General features: G+C 40.2%; 3 protein-coding genes and 1 non-coding gene across 10 annotated transcripts; all 4 read right to left on the bottom strand.

Moving 5' to 3' along the window:
• Positions 1-63: 63 nt before the first annotated feature.
• Positions 64-3910, bottom strand: smtnl1 (smoothelin-like 1). Of its 3 annotated transcripts, none has more exons than XM_063877005.1 (5): positions 3579-3910; positions 1617-2294; positions 1413-1527; positions 1248-1287; positions 64-745 (listed from the first exon to the last, which is right to left on the bottom strand). In XM_063877005.1, exons 1-5 carry the CDS (start codon positions 3656-3658, stop codon positions 324-326), a joined length of 1335 nt encoding a protein of 444 aa, XP_063733075.1. In that variant the 5' UTR covers positions 3659-3910; the 3' UTR covers positions 64-323. The 3 variants fall into 3 exon arrangements, with proteins under 3 accessions (XP_063733075.1, XP_063733073.1, XP_063733074.1); XM_063877003.1 differs by having other exon boundaries at positions 64-696; positions 1136-1287; positions 3579-3905; XM_063877004.1 differs by having other exon boundaries at positions 64-696; positions 1136-1287; positions 1617-2254; positions 3579-3902.
• Positions 3911-5951: 2041 nt separating this feature from the next.
• Positions 5952-6023, bottom strand: trnaw-cca (transfer RNA tryptophan (anticodon CCA)). The gene has a single exon. It is a non-coding gene; the product is annotated as a tRNA-Trp (tRNA).
• A 1630-nt stretch (positions 6024-7653) lies between these two features.
• LOC134859503 (uncharacterized) lies at positions 7654-9192 on the bottom strand. The gene is made up of 5 exons (XM_063876014.1): positions 9103-9192; positions 8974-9029; positions 8570-8896; positions 7805-8418; positions 7654-7724 (listed from the first exon to the last, which is right to left on the bottom strand). The coding sequence occupies exons 1-5, from the start codon at positions 9126-9128 to the stop codon at positions 7710-7712; spliced, it is 1038 nt and encodes a 345-aa protein (XP_063732084.1). The 5' UTR covers positions 9129-9192; the 3' UTR covers positions 7654-7709.
• A 309-nt stretch (positions 9193-9501) lies between these two features.
• On the bottom strand, positions 9502-17525 carry LOC134860182 (equilibrative nucleobase transporter 1-like). Of its 5 annotated transcripts, none has more exons than XM_063877038.1 (13): positions 17300-17525; positions 16574-16925; positions 15954-16083; positions 14543-14589; positions 14367-14443; positions 12611-12703; positions 12380-12519; positions 11881-11984; positions 11615-11758; positions 11335-11442; positions 10885-11006; positions 10290-10413; positions 9502-10186 (listed from the first exon to the last, which is right to left on the bottom strand). In XM_063877038.1, exons 2-13 carry the CDS (start codon positions 16758-16760, stop codon positions 10062-10064), a joined length of 1401 nt encoding a protein of 466 aa, XP_063733108.1. In that variant the 5' UTR covers positions 16761-16925; positions 17300-17525; the 3' UTR covers positions 9502-10061. The 5 variants fall into 5 exon arrangements, with proteins under 5 accessions (XP_063733108.1, XP_063733106.1, XP_063733110.1 ...); XM_063877036.1 differs by having other exon boundaries at positions 10885-11071; positions 17300-17524; XM_063877040.1 differs by having other exon boundaries at positions 10885-11071; positions 16903-16925; positions 17300-17523.
• Between the last annotated feature and the right edge of the window lie 1650 nt (positions 17526-19175).

Here is a 19175-nt window from a genome sequence, read left to right as displayed (position 1 = left end):
TTTTTGTCATAATGAAAACCCGTGTTTCTTGTCTAAGCATCACATATTCCTACAATTAGAATATTTCCATTTTCACAAGTCCATAATTTAATAAATATATCTATAAACACACAGCAAATAGAGGAACTGAACATTTTATGCTTTATGTGCTCAAAACATGTGGAACAAAAACAAAGCATAACTATAGTGCACTTTCAAACATACATCTATTAACACAGTGCCAGTAGTTAATCCAACATCAAACTAAGACATAATCATTGAAGTCAAGCAACCGTCAACAATCCTTTGGTCTCTTCAGTCTTTGTGTTTGCTGTCAGTATTTTTTAGGAGTCTCCTTTGACTACCACTTCACGATCTTCATCCAGCTCACATTTGTTTGGTGCTTTATCTTCCTCCTGAGCACCCTCTGTATCTGTATTTCCTTCCTGTTTCTCCTCTTGGCTCGTACCATTCTCAGCAGCAGACTCTTCGTTCTCTGGTGACACCTCTCCCGACTCCTTCTCCTCTCCCTCATTGCCATTCTTGTTGTCTTTCTCCTGTTTTTCCTTTTCCTCTTTGTCCTTCCTCTCTTTCTCTATTTTGGAAAGGCTGTGGCAGAGGGACTGAACATATGTGAAAACACACATGGGGTCCGGGTGTTTACCCATCAACATCATGTCCTCCACTTCCAGCAGAGGGCAGCAGTCGGCCAGGGACCTGCCGGGAAGGGACGTGACAGGAGGACATAGGAAATGAAAAGAGAGCTCTGAGGTGAGACAAAGCAGTGTTATGGTACAGAAACAGACTCCTTAAATTATAATGATTGTTTGTTGGTATTCTCATTTTGTGTTTGTTTTTTTCTGCAGCCACCTTTGAGAAAGACTGTCATGTGGCAATTGCACTCAAAGCTACATTCAACAAAGCTTTTCGAAAATTGGGGGTGATCCCATGTCTCATAAGCACTCTTAAATCTGCAAAAACAATTATTGTTGCCATTTAGAGACAACAGAAATGTAGTTTCATCACGTAGGCACACATGTTATCATGCTTATTTACAATCAAGGGTGATGCTATTGTGTTAATGTTTTATGTTATGTTTTAATTTGTGGGATTAAAATCATCTGACTGTAAGGGTAGAGAAATAAAAACTCCATACTCTGCAGTTTGAAAGGCAAGTGTGAAGTTTTTCTCCCTCTGCTTTGGATTCAGGGTGCTGAAGTCAAAAGCTTCAGGAAAGTATCGATGGATCAGAGCACAGAACGCCATACCATCACACCAGGAGGATGAGAAGTTCTCTATGTTGACACCCTAAAAGTTCAAAGGGCAGGAAGATAAACACATCAAAGCTTATTTGTATTATTTAGCAAGTTCTTTTGTCCCAAATTTAGACGACAAACTGAAATTTGGTGATGAAGATTTTGTTTTGAACTCACCTCATAGTTGCGAGTCTTGCTGCGACACCACTGAAGCATCTTCTGTTTGATTGTATTTCCTGTAGACACACCTGAAGATGACCTCTGAACTTTGAAGTTGCGGGGTGTTGGGTTCCTGAAAAAGTGACAATATTGAACATGAAATGTTTATTAAACCATATTACTGTACTTATTTGATGCACTGGGTATCATACACTGACTTACTCTGGTGCACCTTGCTGGAATTTGGCAATGATGTCGTTTTTAGCGGCTGCTCTAATTGAGCGTGCGGTCTGTCTTGGTCGTGATATGGAAGAAGAGGGAGGAGCACTTTTTCTTTTTGGCTTTCCTTGCTTTTCTACCTCCTTCATCTTTCCTTTGTCTGTTGTTTCTACATCAACTTCCTCAACTTGTTTTTTCTTCTCTGCCCCTTTTGCAGCTTTTTCTTTCACATCCTTCTTTGCTTCTTTAGCCTTTTGCTCTGTCTTCTTTTTCTCCTTGGTTTGGTCTGTCATCTCTTCTCCATCTCTGTCTGTCTCGCATTTGTCCTCTTTCACTTCCTCACTTTTGTCATCTTCCGTCCTCTCTATCTCCCCTTCTTTTTTTTCACTTGTTGTTTCAGGATCCTTAACGTCAGCATCAGTGGAGCCTTTGTCCTCAGCTTCTTCAGCATCCCCTTCGACATGCTTTAATGAAGGAGTCTGGGGATTGTCTGCCTCTACAGCGCTGGCCTTCTCTTCTCCTCCCTGCTCTGGTACTGATTCTTCCTCCCCCACCTGCATTACCCCCTGACCTTCCACTGTCTCCCCTGCTGGAGGCTCTCTCCCTGGGTCTTTACTCTCCTCCAGCTGTGGCTCATCCATCTGCAGGACAAGCAGCCAGAAGTGGTTTTTAGTCATCCATCTGAAAACAGTTACAAGCTACAATGCATGTGTATCTACACACGTATCTGTAGATGTAGCAATTCACACTTGCCATCCACTCACAAAAAAACATTGTTTACAAATGTTCTGAGGAGCTTTGTTCAATAAGTGTGTCATATGAAAATCATTTAAAATGAGCTTCATATCTATATAAATCTTTCATTTATATACAGTATGTCAACTTATGTCACTTATTTTTCTTCTATCTTATTAATTATTTCCTATTATCATCATCACCATGTCTTTTTAAGCACTTGTAAGTAACTAGTAGTTTTATTGCTTGGTCTGTTGACTGTTTCATAAAAATTATATCCTTGTACTGTTGAACTTTTGTTAACCTATTTTTTTTGTTAACCTTAAAACTTAATCGCGCTTAATAGCACCATGAATATATATAATAATATAATAAAGGACATACATGAGTGAAGCCTAATACATTATTGTTATCCTGTTCCAGTCAATGCGAGATGGATTTAAGCATGACTTCAGATTGTAAGGAAACATTATGTAACATGTGCTAAAATTAATGTTCAAACTTTACTTAAGGGATGACAGTCCCCGAGCCAAAGAGCATAAGGTAATGTGAGACCTGAAGCTTTACTCTGGGACTTGTTGAGTATCTCACTTATTTTCATATGCCTGACAGGTTTGGACTGTCAGATGGAAAGTTTGTCTTTTGTATTTTTTGAATCACACCTATAATACAGTTCAACTTCTTCCATATGAGACATTTTAAAACAAACAACTTATTAATACATGTAAATGTCAGATTTCTTCCTATTGAATTGGTGCTATAACTTATTTTTATGAAGTAAATGTGTCATCAGTGTATTGTAGGTCATACAATCCTTCCTTAAACGCCACTGAATGGAATCTTCAAGGTTTTTAGATCTTATCTAAATGAAATATAGTATACAACTTTCTATTTAGAGATTCATTTTATCTTATTTCTAATACTGTATATCTTGGCACTCCAGGAACAGTCAGCCCGGGTCAGGCCTCATCCGAGGTTGGTGTGTGCGCATGTGCATTACTTTGCATAACTTGTGTGTATCTGTGTGTTACATTGTCAGCCATGAGCTAGAACAGGTGTACAGGAAATTCAGCCAAAACCACTTCAACTGTCCTGCTGTCCTTACGTACCACCTGCCACAGTCACAAATACACTCACTGCCTATTCCTGGTACGGATTGTGACGCTGTGGATTTCACAAAACATCAAAACCATAACGCTGCAATTTAATGACATGAAAAAAAACCCAAACCTGGTTGTTGTTGTTGTTGGTGTCGGTCTGGCTGGTTGTATCTGTAGACCCAGATGTCTCCTGGCTGGATGATTCTCCATCCATGATGTCCAGAAATGTCAGCTTAATGACGTGATCTAAGGTCAAATCAGACTTTCTTTTCAACTAATGCCCCAGGACTCTTTATAGAAAAGTTTTTAATTTAGTCAAAAGTGAATCCTCTTCACTGCTCAATGTCTCCCACTCTCTGCTTCTCAATGCTCCACTTTGCTTCCCTGTCTCCCTTTCTCTCTGTCGTCACTGCCCCTGTGTTTGTGATGTGTGTCTTGGTTTGTGGATATCCGCCTTCACCCCCTTTCACCAGACACCCCCACCCACTGCTTTTGTGAGGATGCCGTAGCTTCTTTATCTGACCTTTTGAATAACACGTGGTCCCAAAATAGAGCCACAGTGACATAGGCACAGTCCAATGGGCCAGACAGCTGCGTCTGCTGTGGAAACCGTGGTTGTACACATATAAAACACACACGGGGGCATGCAGTCCATTAAACATGCTGACAGAAATATAAGCTGTCATTGCTATCAAAAGAAAATGTTGATTTGGATACGTACATGTTTTCACTTGAATTCTTAGAGTTAGATGAGAAGAGTCTTATTTGTTTGTATTGTAAAAATGAGACTACAACCACGGTTGGTTAGCTTAGTTTAGCATAAAGACTGGAACAGGGGAAACAGGTTGCACGTTCTGGCGGAGTAACACAATCTGCCTGCTAGAACCTTTTACATTTGTGATACAAATGAATATTTCTTTCCTAGAACATAGCTTGCAATTTGTGCTCCACTTACCCCAACATACTAAGCTAAGCTAACTGTGTTTTGGCTGCAGCTTCAAACTGATCAAGTAAATGTTATCAAAATTCTCATCTAACAAAAGAATAATCATTTTCCAGAATGTTAAACACCAATTAAACAGAACATTTCTATAAAATTTCAATGAGAGTACACAACTTCAAATAAATACATTCCTCCCTCTCGCATTTTTACTGTATTTCTTACAGTAAGTCAGCAACGAGGGAGTTCATAAATTAACAGAAACTACACGCTCTAAGCGCCAGGTGATATTACACTTACAGTATGCCCCAAGCTAAGTTTATATATTAAACAGGTTATTCATCACTTGTCCAAAAGTGCTCATCTGAAAATCACAATCACTTCCGTGAATTTGTAATCATTGTTTTTTGTCTTCATTGAATATATTTTGATTAATAGTCTGATAGTTATAATTAACTTCACATATCTCATCTATCAAAATCTTTTCTTTTACTGTACTAGTTTGACCCTCTAGCTTTTTGACAAAATGTGACATGATTACATGGTTGTTCAGCTTTTCAACTTGGCATCCAACCTCAACTGTGTATCTCCTCATTCAACGCAAAACAGATGGTTTTAAAAATAACTGTCTATCTTTATTCCCACTCTGTCTGTCATTATCTCCTCCTACCCCCTCATCCTTCTTCTCCTCCTCCCTCGTGTTTAAGTCTTAGGGGCTATAAATATGTCTCAGCCTTCTTGTGTATCTGTCCCCCTCTCTCTTGCTCATGACCCTATCACCAAAACACAACTATGCATCTGTTGCTCTTTGTATGTTTGTTAAACCAAAGGTCTTGATACTGTTAAATAGTTTAGTATAATAGTCAAATATGCTGAGCACAGGAAATTTCAACGGATGGAAAACCAAAATGGGTATTTGTGTGTGTGTGTGTGTGTGTGTGTGTGTGTGTGTGTGTGTGTGTGTGTGTGTGTGTGTGTGTGTGTGTGTGTGTGTGTGTGTGTGTGTGTGTGTGTGTGTGTGTGTCCATGGGTGGGGTCAAATGGTAAAACTAAAGCTGCTGGGTGATTACCATTGTTGTCAGGGATCATCTCAAATTATTGTCTTCACTTTGAATAATGTGCCTCATGCCTGCCATACTCTGCTCACTCATCTAATGACCATCATGTGTGTGTGTGTGTGTGTGTGTGTGTGTGTGTGTGTGTGTGTGTGTGTGTGTGTGTGTGTGTGTGTGTGTGTGTGTGTGTGTGTGTGTGTGTGTGTGTGTGTGTGTGTGTGTACATGCCCACAACAGAGGCTGCGTTGCATGCTTCCCCTTGTAATCTGTTGTGGTGAACATCCATTACTGTTTCTGCTACTTCTTGGTCTAAATGGATACAAGCAGCATCCTTGTTCATAGTCGTAGGTTTTCAATTTCTCACAGAGCACACCAGATCATTTAATTTGAAACCTGAGCTCAATTGGTTATCCACGTTTTATGACAGTATAGGAATTGATACAGAATGTAAATTCTACAACACTTATTATTAATAACTCACAGATCAAACGGTTTTACACTTAAAGATTGACCCTGACGTGATTTGAACACGCAACCTTCTGATCTGGAGTCAGACGCGCTACCGTTGCGCCACAGAGTCACATGCCATGACTGGCTTGTAGAGGTTACCTAATCCTGCTAACAAATGTCACAGAAGATTGACCAAGATTTTACTTTTGAATTTATCACTCAAACATGGAGTGAGGAACATGATCAACTTGAGAGCTGATACAATCTGCTTCACTGTCTAAATTGGTCTACCCAGTCATTGATTTAAAGGTAGCTACCTTTTTGACCTTTACGTGATTAAAGGCTCTTTAAAGGCAACCCACCCATCCAGTTTAAAGTGACCTTAAAGATAATTGCATTGGCTTGTCCTGGATATAACTTGAACACCCACCCTTCTGATCTGGAGTCAGACGCACTACCGTTGTGCCACAAAGTCCAGACCCAAAAAGTGTCTCTTAATGCAGATGGCATCCAATTGAAAGTCTGTCACTTTTATGAGGATGAGATGTCTGCTGATAATTTGGTTCCCAATTAGAGAACCCTGGACACCTGACTCTTAAGTTATCATAGAAACAAGCTGAGGAAATGTGTTCCTGTTGTTCCTGTGTCCCCAAGAGACAATCTTATATTTAAATTGATATTGTTTTATTTAATGGATTCTCTGGTTTCAATCACAGTCTGTTTCCTTTGGAGAGACTCTCAGTAAAATATAATTTGGGTTTCTGCAAAAACCTCCTGAGCGATGAAAAATTAACATTTGTAAGAAGCGGACTGCAAATAATAGGTCCCGTGAGATATCAAGCTTTGTCTTTTGTTGATTGAGAGCCCTTATATCAAAATGACATATTGCATAAGTTGTCACCTAAAAACTGCAGAAAGGTGCATAAAGAAACTGAGGTGAAATAATCAAGTTTTCTAACTAAATTGCTCTGCCAACCTGTGCCATACATTCCGTTTTCCTATGGCAGAAGTGGCAGTATGCAGACAATAGGCTTGCTAAACATGTTTTATATGCAACAGAACATGGAAAGGATGCATTTCATTTGTCACCCAAATCCACAGCGAGCACAGAGAGACATAGCTGAAAGAAACTATAGATTGCCAACCACGCGATACGTCAACAGAAGTCACAGGTTTGACTGCCTTTGATCAGGCAGAAGTCACTCTTAAGCCTTCTGGGGCCAGCAAAAAATATTAGGAAGGAGTGAGGAACATAGCAAACAGTAATTTCCTCTACTTTTACACAATCTAAAGGAAATTAACTTTATTTGGCGCATTGTTATGGGTGCAGAATGCAGTTATACGTGGCCTTTAAAATTCAGTTGAGATCTAATGAATGCAAATGCCAAGTACATGATAACATTGATCCTCAAGACAATTGAGCTCATGCACTGCATGGACACACACATTGCCAGGTAGAGACTGTGGACCCAAGGAAACTGCTTTAACGTGAAGCTGCTTAGGGTTCTTGCATACAGGTACAGTTGAGCAAAGTCATCTGTGGATTATTTGAAAAACAAAAAGTGCAACGTTGCAGAAACTTGTCAGGTGGATTTCAAAAAAGTAACTGTCGGTTTTCCCATTTAGGAACAGAATCTGTGCAAGAGCTATCGTGAGGGTTTTCTGACCATCTTTTTTTCCCTGCCCTATAATTAATGTACCTTCTACCACTTTTAGCCAAAGGATGTAACAAATAATTAGTATCAACCTTGAAGCCAGAGTAATTAACAAAATATTTATTCATCTGAAATCTTTGTTCATGTTTTAGGCATCCACTTCAGTAGTATCCACCCTAAAAGACAGGAAAAGACCAAGTTTAGTACAAGTTACAAAATACAGTCAGCAATATGCCAATATGTTTTGTGAACATACATAACCAAAGTTGTAGCCACGGGCCTGGCTGCGGATTGGCTGCCTGAAGCCTCTGGGGGAAGCAGCCTTTGCAACATCCCTTCCAGAACCAGCTGTCACAGGACTCTTCACAGGCATCCTGGGTTCATGAAAGTTCTGGAGGGGTGCAAAAGCATGGGCCTGGCTCTCCTGCACAGGTGCAGGGTTATTAGGAAAGTAATCCCTCACATAGTGAACATCTTGAAAACTGTCCCTTCCCTGCTCGTAGGTGTTGCTGGAAAAGCTGACTGTGCCTTGAGGGTACTGTCCGTTTAAGAAGTAGGAGTCATAGAACTTAAAGGGGCCTGTGTAGGTGTCTGGTTGTGGTTCACTGGTTAAGCCTGGTCTACTAGAGCCTTGTTCAGCATTCTCTGGCATAGGAGGTGGTGGGGGAGGCAGCCAGTCTAGTTCCTCTGTCTCCGTCTCGGAGTTACCATGCTCTAAGATTTTAGAATAAGTGGACAACTCCCCTGCCTGGTAATTTGATCCAGGAGGACTTGCGTTTTCTGGTTGACCGGAGGCAATGGCATGAGTGCCTGTCGACACATCCTTAGCCCTGGAGAACGGACTAGGAGGTTCAGCAGCCGATTTGACATCTGGAACAGAAATGTAGTTTGAAACTCACATTCATTTCTGGTGAAGAAATGGGTAAAGCCAAGATTTGTCAGGGATGACGGTGTTTTAGATTGCTCAAAAGCAAAGTGATTTGGCAGTTAAAGAACAGAAAATTAAGCATGAGATCATTACCTTGAGGGACAGGTTGGTAAGCAGCTTCTGGTTGAGCAGAACTGTCAGGGTTTTGCATGGCTGAAGTACCCCTGTACCCTGAATTAACCAGTCCAGAAGAACCATAGCCAACAGCAGGTTCTGGTCGTCTAAGAGCAGTTAGCTGAGGGACACTGGGCTCCTGCTGTGGTACAGCCTGATAAGGTGATTGGTAGAAGTCTTGAGCAGGTGCATTGTAATACTCAACAGCCTCAGGTGAAAACTGGCCAGAAGGCCCTCCCTGGTACAAGTCAACATTAGGAGCAGTGTTGGGGTTACTTCTGCCATAGTAGGCCCCAGGATAAGAGCCTGGGTATAAGAAAAAAACAAGTTTATTAGGAAGCTAATTTAACTGAAAAATTTAAGCAAAGTTGATGACACATTACCTTTCTGAACAGGAAGGCAGCATATGCCCACAATCAACATTGCAAAGAGGGAAGCCCTGAAAGAATTTGGAATAATATGAACATGTTTTTTTGAGTACCCAGTCAACTTAAAGCACAGCAGATACTTACCCTGCAACAAACCGTGAAGTCATCATGATAAAGGTATTCACTGGAGAATGTGGCAAAGGAGGACGGTTTTAAGTGTTGCCAGAGATAAGCCCGGACCAATCAGGCCTTAACGAGTAAACGACAGACAGCTGCTCGTGGAGGACTCTCAGCAGGAGGATCAAACCTCAGCAATTAGTATGACAGGAGCCAATGTGGACAGCTCAAGAATGAAATGGGTTGATATCTATATTGCACCCAACCAAAATGTTATTCATTTACATTTTATTCAGCATAAGAGTTGGGCCAACATGTTCACAACTTAAAAATAATAGTACATAAATTAACAGACGATAAAAGTCTGATATGTCTTAAAATTCACCTGACAACACAGACTCATGTAAAAAAACAACAACACAGGAGTTCATACTGTATCCCTTTAATTCTTATTTGAATATCATACTAAACAACATACATTTCCTTGTTGTTTCTAAAAAGCATCTTCTCTTCTTATCAGATTACATTTATATTTTCTGTATCATTTGGTATAGGCAGTTGCCTGCAGGTGCATAATATTTCTAAAAGATTCTGAAATGTCTGGGCAAATAAATAAAGGGAATAATTCCATTTGAAGCATTATATTTTCATATACAAAATAGTTTTCATAACATTTCAACAACTTTACCATCTCTTCTTTTGTTGCACTTTGCACATGTTGACCTGAAACTTAAATTGTATCTCTGTATAATTTGATAAATATCATGACATTTGGCATATTCAAATAAAAAAACGAAATCCGTTCACTGACAGACACACTAAAAACACCTAAGATTTATATTTGGGATAAAATCCAAACATAAAAGTAGATTGTTTAAGTTTGGCACAGTAATATCAGTATCTAACAGCTAAATCGAGAATTAAGCGTCCACCAGATGGCAGAGCTGTGTTGCTAATCATTGGTGAAATGATTTGAAGTGCAAATCTCATTTTACAAACATTATGAGGAGGCACTGATTGCTCGCAGGGAGGCGAGACTTCGACAGTGCAGGAACACAGAGAGAGGATGGATGAAGGCGAGCAAGATGAGCAGCGTCACACCAATGTTCACCTGTAGACACATGGAGGGAGTGAGGAGGCAGTGAGATGCACTACAAGTGGTCATTTTGGGAGGAAAAGTACCAGATTAAGTAGGTGAAATGTTTTGCACTTACATATAAAGGGTCTCCATGAAGAGGTCCATTCACCAGTGCAAAGCAGGCATACTGCAGCAGGGAAAACACTGAAGATAGAGCCAGGACCAGACCATATAGCTTCCCAAAGTGGCACAATGGGAAACTACACTCGCGAAATGATGGCAAGCGTAGAAAAAGTTAAATCCCAATCAAGAATTTAAAGCAAACATAGATGAAGGACCATACAATGAACACACCTATAAGCAGATAATAAAAAAATGGTGTGGAAAACTTGCACTTCAGGTCAATCTTTGTTTTGGTGAGATAGAACAAACTCAATGAGTTTCAGTTCTCTTTATTTGAATATCTACATCAATTACAACACGAATACGGCCAGAGCAGCTCATGTCATGTTAAATATAGGTGGCAATACAACATTGTGTAACCCTTTTAAAAGACTCTTTAGCATGAGGGCCAGGGACACGTATCTTTTCAAACATATACACCAGCAGCTTGTGGATAGTTTAGTTGCAGACAACTACATCAACAAACAGTCCTTGATCTTTAAACGCACTATCCAGTGTGATTGATGGGTATTAAATTGCCAGGTAATTTATGTGTGTTCGATACTCACGCAACATTGATGAAGGCTGCGTTGCCGCCAAAGAGGAAAGAGCGGTTGATCACCTCTAGGACAAATGTGAAGTACTGAAGCGGCAGGGAGGGGATGCAGGCACAGACTGAGAACAACACACACTGCAGCACGGTCAGGAAGATAGAAAGTACAGAAGCCCTCAGGTCTGCTTCCTGTTCACTCTCTCCTACAGACGCACACAATACAACACATACCTGTTTGTTTAAAGAGAAACTCTGCTGACTTCTCCATACAGACAGACCAGACCAGAGCACTCAGGAGCATCTAATCTCTGCAATGTTTGCAGGCATGCTGATCATATTTTATTCACTCTATGGTAAGTGCCCACTGACTGTGCTGTGCCCTGACAGCTCATGAGTCTCACTAAGTAGGGGATCCATGGCTTTTTCCTGTTGGGTTTATAACTAGCTCTTTTTAGAATTGTGTTACCTTCAGCGCGAGGTTTGCCCTTGTTCCTGTCAAAGATGAGGCCGTTCCATGGAGCACACAGCACGCCACACAGCTGTGTTATAGCAAAGGCATTTGTGTACCAGCTCACTGTGAGAAGCAGAAGCAAGGACAAGATAGTGAGAAACAAAAAATGTTTGCACATTCTAACACCCCTCGTACTACAGGAATCATCTGTTTTACTTCACTTAGCATAATGAGGAACGTTTGCAAGAAATTTGCTTAGACAATCATACAAAATGTAGTGTTTGTTCATGTTTACCAAGTGAAGGATCTCCAGCTGTCAGTCGCTGCAGCATGGGGTTCAGTGTGCCGATGTAGAGGTAATGTCTGAGCAGCATCACTGAGAGCCACAGCAGGTGCCACCAGAAGAGCCTGGACCTCAAACACTCACGTAAACTCTTCTCTGAGAGCAACGAGGGGAGACCACAGAGATGGAGGAAGACGAGGAAAGAGCAAAAATAAAAACACATATATTTGAATAGTTTATCCTGTTATATTAATCCGTGGGACATGAAGTGAACAGACCTTGATCCACAGAGATGTCCTTCACATCCTCTGTCGTCGGTTGAGTATAGACCTCCGCTGTTATCTGCTCCAAGCTCAGAGGGTTTGATTTACCACAGGTTATCCTGACAAAGGTCAAAGGCGACATGAGCCCTTTTTACACGTCTGAGATGATTTGATAAAAAGTGTACACATTAAAGCTCAATGTTTTGCAGCCTTTTAATATGAATAATACATTCATCTCTGTAAAAGGAGCACATTGGCTTAAGATTTTTGACACAGACTTTCTGTCCACACCAAAAAAATAGATATAAAAAATGATATCAACTCACATAGCTCTTGTAAATATACAGTAAGAAGAACTTCTAACATTGAGCACAGATCAAAAGTCTTCTGTGTGTGTGTGTGTGTGTGTGTGTGTGTGTGTGTGTGTGTGTGTGTGTGTGTGTGTGTGTGTGTGTGTGTGTGTGTGTGTGTGTGTGTGTGTGTGTGTGTGTGTGTGTGTGTGTTTTATTTGCACCCGTATGTGTAGTCATTAGGCAGCGGGTAGGGAATTTGGTCTCGGGGCAGCAGGAAGAAAGTCCTGAGCAGGTGAATGATGCTGCAGGCTGAGAGGAAGAGGAAGGAGGGGAGTAGAAAGATGCCAGCTTCGTGCAACAGCTACAAAACAGAAAAACAACGTCATTGTTACAACATGATAGTGTTTGAATATATTGCAAATATATGAGAACAGTGTGTGAATGTTTCTTACCTTAATGACAAGGAAGAGCACGGATGCAGAGCCAATTGACCCGTTATAGAGAGTGATGACAGTGGATCGATGTGACCCAAATAAGATTCCTACCTTCATGAGAGGAATTACAATTTAATTTTTTCTAAATCTGACTTGTCTTTCTAACATCAAAATTGTCATGTCATTCAATGATTTGAATGACCTGTTTGGATATATGATGTGGTTTTAGACTAAATCATTTAAACTCATTAAACATTAACCTTTAGGACTTTGTGTTTTTCACCTCCAACATGAACTCGATCTAAAAAAAACAGTGGAGCTAACAAAAGTGCACTGAGTGAAACTCTTTTTCTGTTTGTTTTCGTGTTAAGTGATGCACTGAGGACAGTTGTTTTAAAGGGTCAAATCTTGTGAACAATAAGATCTCGAACATCAATTCTCTTATGCTTCCAAAAAAGCTTTTTCAAAATAGGTGTTGTATGAGTAAGAAGTAGGGTTTGGATCCTGTGTCTTTTCTGCTCAAGCCCTTAAGAGAGCACACTTACAGGCATCCTGAGAAGTATCACCAAGCTACAAATTATGAATTCTGCAGATTTAGTTTTACAGGAGAAATATCTAAATGTGTCAAAAATGATCCACAACCTGATTCTGAAACATAAGAATGAATTGATCAAACCTTCTCTCAATCTCAGGTCTGAACAGGGACGTGCACAGACATTTGGAGGGGCTCTTGCTCTAAACTGGAAAAAGGGGCTTCTAACTAATTAGGCCTACCTTAAATAAACTCACTAATTAATGAAACCAGTTCAATACGTGTTATTCTGATCATTCTTTATCAGCGCAGTAACGGTAAGGTATCGAATTACTTATTTATTTAGTATTCCATAACTAAATAACAGAGATGGTCAAACTAAAATGGTAGAGACAGTGCAGAAATCCTACAATGAAGCGGGACAGTGAAGTGTTCTCCCTTTGTGAGAGGGCGATCAACAGAAGAGAGCGAGCGTTGAGGGAGTTTACGGAGCAGATGAAAAGACATAGAAGCACAATAACAAGTATATTTAGGTGTTTTTTGTTAATAACCGACGATGTGAAGAGGAAGTACAGTCCCCAGTTTTCCAAAATCCGACACTAGAGACGGTCTTAACGCATCGGCACCAATAGCCTACAGTATAATAAATATATATATAAAACATAAAATGTGTAATCACACACTTAGCGATTATAGAGGATAAATGATAAAAACTTAACTGGTTTAAAACACTTTTGTGGTCATACTGTGTGGAATTCACACTGAAACGAGTTATTCGTTCAGAATTTCGCAGGCAATTACGTTTTATTTCACCTTGATATGTGTTTTTAAAGCATATTTGAAAACGGGGACATTTACGGGGACAGACTGACCCGGAGATTGGCCACCGAAGCCAGGCAGGCATTTGGTAGGATCACCTTAGCGGCATGAGGCCGGACTCAGAGGGCTTTCCTTTACTCTCATCTGTCAGATTGTAAACAAAGTCACGTGACTTGGGGCCGATAACAGCGCTGACAAGGTGTGTTTCCCGCAGCGAGAGGTTGATTCAGCTCTTGAAACTCTCGCTCTCTCCAGAAGGGCAGGTCAGCCAAAAAAGGGCAAACAGGCCATTGCCCAGGCAACATTAGCCCGTACCTGTGCACGTCCCTGGGTCTGAACATGACCCCCCATTATTGAGTGGTTCAACAATGTCCTGCTGGTTGGACTTTACATTTTCTTTTATCTCAAAGACAGCTTTAGTACCTGCAAGTTGGTAAGTAGGAACATGTTGCCACCCGCTGCCATGAGGGCGAGAGCTGGGAACAGCAGGTTGGATAAAGCTAATGAAAAAAGAGCAACAACAGCTGTAAGATAACTTCATTGAAGCATTATACACAATGAGGGATTTCAAAACAACATGACAGAGAGATGTTTTTCACCTGCAGTCGAAAAGGCCACCATCAAGGTACCTGATGTGTAAAGAGATCTGTTGGAAATATAAATTCCAATGTTTTCAAAGACATTATATCTTACAAGAGAAAGAGAAAAAACAATATTTGACTAGCTTACAGCAGATCTGCAATAATATCGCAAAGAATCCTGCAATGACATTACGTTAAAATAAGCCAATGAACTCACATTTTATTCACGCATTTATTCATTTGGCCAACTTTAAAATCACCTAGCAAGTTTTTTATTTTGATCTTTTATGAAACTGCTGCGAGTTTCTCCTAATGTAAAGGTTTTGGGCCGTTGTAACACAATTGCCTTTGTCAGCCACCGTATATTTTGACAGGGTATACAAATCAATCTGCAAAAACAATCCGATAGCAGAGTATAAATCATGAAGAAGACATTTGATAATAACACAGATGCAGCCTGAGTGTAAGAAGTGTTGAAATTTGTTCAAGCGACAATATATTTCATAGCCTATTGTGTGAGAAGAAGCAGAGCAAATAAAAATACAAGCATGTTTTCTAAGTAAACAAAGGTTTCTTTACTAACATTACATTGCTATGATTATTAGTGTTTACAAAATATGTTGTGAGGTAGTGGTAACCTTTCAGAGTATATGTGCTACTGTATCATAAAACACCACCAGGTTGACATTAAACTACATCAATTGAAAAGTCTGAAGAGATATAATTAAATGTAAAGACATTTTAATAAAATGTTGTCTATACGCATAGCTGTAAAAATTAAAGACACCCACACACAATTGTTCTGTTGTACAGAGCTTCAAAGGTGAACTTTGAACGCTTAGAAATGTTGCGTTGATGTACAATCACTGTTGACTGTGTTAGAGTCGGGCGGTGCTGGCAAAGTCCATAGGGACTTGACCTGGGAACTGGAAGGTCACCAGTTCAAGTCCCCGAAAGACCAAGTGCTACTGTGGTGTCCCTGAGCAAGGCACCGTTCCCTACACTGCACCCTGTGAGCCGTACATATGGCAGCCCACTGCTCCTAACACTAGGCTGCAGGATGTAAAATTTCCCCTCTGTGGGATGATTAAGGGTTTCTTCTTTCTTCTTCTAGAGTTGTTCCTTTTCTTATAGTCAGTTTTTAATATATAGATTTTATATATATGGTGATGCAGAGTAAGATGATACATTACATCTTTGCTTGAATTTAACCATCACACTTTCAGTCAAGTGCAACTAGGAAAGGTTCTCACTTAATTTCTTCCCCACTAAGGACACAAATGAACAAGGACTTTTCAAGTCAATATTCAAAATTCCATTTGAGGACTTTAAGTTCTAAATTGAGTGACTGTTTTTATGAGAAGAATATATGGGTGATAAAATCTATTTAGCTTTTATTCTTAAGTTATTGAAATATTTTTGGACTTACATTCCAAAGAGCCGAGCCACCGTAGTACCAAACCGGTCAAAAAGGACACCATTTGGTAGCATCAGAAAACTGAACAAAAAGGAGGCGATGGTGAAAACAAGAGAAAACTGTTCATCCTGCCCGCTGCAATCTGTAGACACATACAACATAAAGGGAGAGAGACGTTGTACAATATATGGTTAAACAGATGGTTTAAGGGAAGCCTGCATAAAGAGTTGTTAATGTAATGCTATTTTTTTTACAGGCCTCTCTGACCCTTAAGGGAACCTTTGGGTTTGTTTGAAGTTGGGTTGCATGACCTAATTATCCATAGTCAGTGCTTTTTATGGGGTCACTTGTTTTTAACATTTTGCTGTCACTCTTGAACACAGCAGTACTTTGCTTTACATGTCTGTTTCTCCAAACTTTGGACAAGGATCTGTAACAGCCCCCTGGTTGTTATGGGTTTAACAATCCTAACTATCCCTTTAATTTATACCTATGCTTGAATAGCTGACAATGAGGGTCAGAGAGGCCTACATAAAGAGTTGTTTTTTATTGCAACTCTTTGGCCTTATTTGAGTATAATTATTAGTCTGGCAAATCCAGCTTACAATTTAAAATAAGGATATCTAACTGACCTAAGACCTGCGTTGCATTGACTCCTGTACTGTTGACGCACAGAGAGCTGAAGTAGCCCTCCGTCTTCAGGAGAAAAACAAGAGAAGCCCATCCAAACACAGCTCCGGAGAAACACAGACACTCAAACAGACCTGTAACTAAAGTGAGGGAGTGCCGCACCATCAAACTGTTCACAAAACCCAACATGGTCCCTCACTCACACACACACACACACACACACACACACACACACACACACACACACACACACACACACACACACACACACACACACACACACACACACACACACACACACACACACACACACACACACACAGACACTCACACAGGTGACTCCTGTAACTCCACCTGCCAAACAAAGTAAATGAGATAAGAAATTATATTCTGGTACATTTCGTACACTGTGTGTAAATTGTGTGTAAGAATTTATTTTTTTCATATCAAAGGACCTGGCCTGCATGACCCAACCAAATCACTCAAATCGGAATTCTACAATTTTCACAAGCAAGACATATATGGGTTGAAACATATGGATAAAATGAGCTCCAGGCTAAAAGGTGAATTGTCTTTACAAAATGGCAAATCCTAAATATTAACAAAAAAGTGGAATCCTTTTTAATGTAAATCCATGACTTTTTAACAAAGTGAACTCCTGTGAAGCAACACAAGAAATACAGAGTTATTAAATTGCCGTATTCTCTCTGCTTATCTCTAATACTCACAGTTCAGTCTCTGTAGGTCTTCCCAAATGTTTTCCAAACAAAACCTCTCTGCTCTTCTGAACGCTTTTCCTTTTTAGAGGTCAGTTCTTCCTTTCTTTTTCTTTTCCAGTTCCCTACCCTTCGTCCCCCCCATAAGAAACAATCTGCATCTTACTCTCATTTCAGGGTTTATATGTACAAAACCTTTCTGAGCGCCTTTTCACTGCTTGACAGGCCCTAAGAAAGAATGGTTGTACAACTCAAGATTCCTCATGATGCTAGAGGCTTCACCTAAGCACACTCTCTCAATAACCCGCAAAGTCAATCATATGTTAGGTTAGTTAAAAAAAAGGTTAAAAGTTAAACTTGTGAAAATATACTTCTAAACCAGGGGTCTGCAATCTTTTGGACCAAAAGAGCCATTTTGCTCTTCCACCATTGTTTTTGTCTGGAGCTGCAAAACACATTTGTTTGTTGCATTTATTATTTATAACATTATAGAAAGAAAACATTTTGCATGTTATTGGTATTTCTCCTTTAATAATAAACACAGAACTCTTGTAAAAAGAATAGGCCTACTTTAAAAATGAATTAAACACAGCACCTGGGGGAGTCCTCTGCACATTATAAGAAAATAAATAACATTAAAATGGGCCCACTGAAATAAATAAAACACGCTGCACCTTAAAACAAAGGTCACACACTCTAATATTTGTTGGACCGCCTTTAGCTTTGATTACGACACGCATTCGCTGTGGCATCGTTTCCACAAGCTTCTGCAATGTCACAACATTTATTTCTGTCTTGCATACATTTTTCGCCAAGATCTCGTATTGATGACGGGAGATTCGGACCACTGCGCAAAGTCTTCTCCAGCACATCCCAAAGATTCTCAATCAGGTTCAGGTCTGGACTCTGTAAGGGCCAATCCATGTGTGAAAATGATGTCTCATGCTCCCTGAACCACTCTTTCACAATTTGAGCCCTATGGAACCTGGCATTGTCATCTTGGAACATGCCCGTGCCATCAGGGAAGAACAAATCCATTGATGGAATAACCTGGTCATTCAGTATATTCAGGCAGCCAGCTGACCTCATTCGTTGCTGAACCTAGACCAGAGCAACTGCAGCAACCCCAGATCATAGCAGTGCCCCCCACAGGCTTGTGACCTTTTTTGGCCGAGCAGTGTATAATTTCAGCTGACTTCCTCTGACTGAACCTGGTGAGTATTTGGTAGCACCCTACTTTCACCTAAAATATACCTACCAACCCATTTACTCAGCCCATTTAGTTTTGGTTTCTGTCATACATAAACTTAATATATTTTAAGAACATATTTTGAATGTTTTAATAAAGATATTTTAACTGAATATTGCTAATTTTTTTCTAACAAATGTTTTTTCTTTCTTTCAGCAGCCATTGTCATATGCTGTTGCCATGGAAACACAATGTTTGCCATGAAACAGGGTTTTTTCATAACTTCAGCGGAAATGCTCCAAACGGCCCAAAACTTCACTTGTTTGATAATGATGCAGACCTCAAGACATCTAAGCCTATTATGGGGTGTCATAATATGCAGTTGCCCTGGCGACAGATCACTCGCCATCGAAGGCTCACAATGCTCATGTTACTGCTGTAACTCCCATGTACATTTTCCGATCGGCCCGAGACTTCCCACGTTTGCCAACGGCCGAGTCCTCGAGACATCTGCGTGACGTCAATGCGCAGAAACTCTTTTAATCAAGACTTTTGGATGGAGGTCCCACAGTAGGCCTTTACAACATGCGTTAAGGGCTGGGTCATGAACTGCAGCTGAATGTTGTGTTGTCTCTCAGATTGAATGTCTATGAATTGTGAGCAGCTGGATTGATTTCCTGTTCTGAGATCATATGTTTG

Source organism: Eleginops maclovinus, chromosome 23 (assembly GCF_036324505.1).
Source record: "Eleginops maclovinus isolate JMC-PN-2008 ecotype Puerto Natales chromosome 23, JC_Emac_rtc_rv5, whole genome shotgun sequence".
Lineage (NCBI taxonomy): Eukaryota > Metazoa > Chordata > Actinopteri > Perciformes > Eleginopidae > Eleginops > Eleginops maclovinus.
Note: the sequence above shows the minus strand (reverse complement) of the source record. Positions and strands in the feature narration are given on the sequence as shown.